The sequence below is a fragment of the Lottia gigantea genome (assembly GCF_000327385.1).
Source record: "Lottia gigantea unplaced genomic scaffold LOTGIsca_26, whole genome shotgun sequence".
NCBI lineage: Eukaryota > Metazoa > Mollusca > Gastropoda > Lottiidae > Lottia > Lottia gigantea.
Window position 1 is genome coordinate 9,955 of NW_008708797.1, and position 2,421 is coordinate 12,375.

At 34.3% G+C, this 2,421-nt stretch overlaps 1 protein-coding gene across 1 annotated transcript; it reads left to right on the plus strand.

The window, feature by feature from the left end:
* Positions 1–1,168: 1,168 nt before the first annotated feature.
* Positions 1,169–2,038, plus strand: LOTGIDRAFT_160704 (hypothetical protein; the record flags this gene model as incomplete). The annotated part of the gene is made up of 1 exon (XM_009055912.1): positions 1,169–2,038. The coding sequence occupies one exon, from the start codon at positions 1,169–1,171 to the stop codon at positions 2,036–2,038; it is 870 nt and encodes a 289-aa protein (XP_009054160.1).
* Between the last annotated feature and the right edge of the window lie 383 nt (positions 2,039–2,421).

Sequence of the window (2,421 nt, forward strand, 5' to 3'; positions counted from 1 at the left end):
CCCTGCTTCATGCAAACTCAGCAGCATATTATACGCCGCTTTAGGGTATCTATGACATGGTAAGCTTAGTAATTTTAACCAATATTGAACACAGTTACATATATATATTACATATAATGGGAATCTCCCAACTTCTCCATAAAGAGCACAATTACTTGTTGTGGAACCTACATGCAGTATAGACTTAATGAATTTGAGCTGCAGTGCCTCAATAGAGTCTATGGGTTTAAAGCCCCATATAGGAGAACCATAACACAAAATTGGCACAATCATACGATCAAATAAAAATAAGGAATCGTTGACACTTATATTACATTTATTAATAAAACATAACAACATGTTTGAGGCTTTACAAGCCTGTGAAACCAAAGTATCCGTTGCTAGTGTCCAGCATAGCTTGGGAGTAAAAAATATACCTAAATACTTATAATGATTAACAATATCAATTTGCTTTCCATCTAAATACCATCGTTCATAGTTCTTTATTATCCCCCCACGTATAAAAACAATTACTTTGTTTTTTTTAAGGTTAATTTTCATACCATAAGTTTGACAAAAGGTTTGTATACAGTTAATTTGTGCCTGTAATCTGGCGACTGTATCAGCTACAGCTGCAATGTCATCTGCATATAACAAAGCTACAATATTATTGATTTCGGGATTTACAAATATACCCTGACGTTCATGCAACCTGTCTATAAGCTCATTTAAAAACAAAGTGAATAATAGTGGACTCATCATGTAGCCTTGCCTGGTGCCAATTGTACAATTAAAGTAATCAGTAATGAGAGTTTTATTAGTTTGCACACATGATTTTAAATTGCTATACATTGATTGAATCACTTTAAAAACATTACCTCGAATTCCATTTTTTAATAGCATATATTGATTTAAGTGATGCTGAATTCCATCATATGCGGTACTAAAATCGACATAAATTAAATAAAATCTGCCTTTAGCTTTTATTAAATATTTCTGAATAAGGGCCTGTAATGTGAATATCTGATCGACTGTGCTGTACCTCTTTCTATACCCTCATTAAAATCAGTTGAACGAGACGGTCATAATCTTATGAGCTGCGGTATTCAGTCAAGCGTGGTAACGCAACTTTAAATTTTTTCACTACCATAGTCCAGGAAATCAACTATATTATAGTCTAATAGTAAACATGGAACCTGATATTGCAGTGTGGAGAGCCCAGATTGGATATTATACCCATCGGAGTAAGAGTAAGACAGAATTTATTCGTTTAAATAGTTTGACTTTTTCAGTGTTTCTGGTTATAAACGTTCTTATACTACTTTCCGGGGATGTGGAAACGAATCCAGGGCCTACAAACACCAGACAAGGACTGCTTTCAAATACTGGTAATATTGTTGATCCGGCAGGCAACGTAGGGCTGACTAGTTTAGCTGAAATGATCGAAAATTTAAGGAAAGAAATTTCAGAATTGCGAGTCGAGGTAAGAGATATGAATATTAAAGATGAAGTTATTCAACTCAGAACTGACATTAGAGATATACAAAGTGACAATACAAAGCTTCGATTAAAGTTGGATGCCACAGAAAATAGATTAAGACAGAAAAATTTGATTTTTTATGGTATTGGTGAAAAATTAGAGGGAATCGAAAATTGGCAGGATAGTGAAAAATTAATCAGGCGTGTAATCTCCAATGACTTGAAAATTGAGGGTGCGAATGATGATAGTTCAGTCGGTATCGATCGAGTGTATAGAATAGGGAGAAAACAGGTCAACGCCAGAAGGCCAAGGCCGATTATTGTTACGTTTGATCGATTAAAAACAAGAGACTTAGTTTTAGATTCAGACAGAAAATCGCTCAGAGACTCGGACATTAGTATATCAGAAGATTATAGTGAGCGTGTTCGCAGTATTCGTAGAGGTCTCATCCCGCACCTTAAAGAAGCTCAGAAAGACAAAGAAAAAAAAATAAAACTCAGATATGATAAGCTGATCATTGACAAAAATGTGTTCACATACGATTTAAACAAAAAAGAACTTATCACAATTAACAAATAGCAACAACATAGGCCAAGTATTTCAAAGTCAATCAAAAATCAAAACATCAGTTTTTTATCTTGGAATATAGAAGGCCTTCAGAAAAAATTGTCCGACAATCCGGAAATCTATGAGATAATAAATCATTATGACATAGTCTGTTTAATAGAAACTTTTCAGAAATCAAACCAGGACTTCGAAGGTGATTTCACGGATTATGTGCGCTTCGAAAATATGCGAATATGTGATTATCGGAAGGCATCGGGTGGAGTTATTGTGCTTGTTAAAAAACACCTTAAAGATTATGTAACCCGTGTACTTCAGATTGACAATTATGAAGAAATAATATGGCTTCGATTTAAGACTTCATCTCTTGGATTAAAAAAAGACCTGGTTGTCGGTTG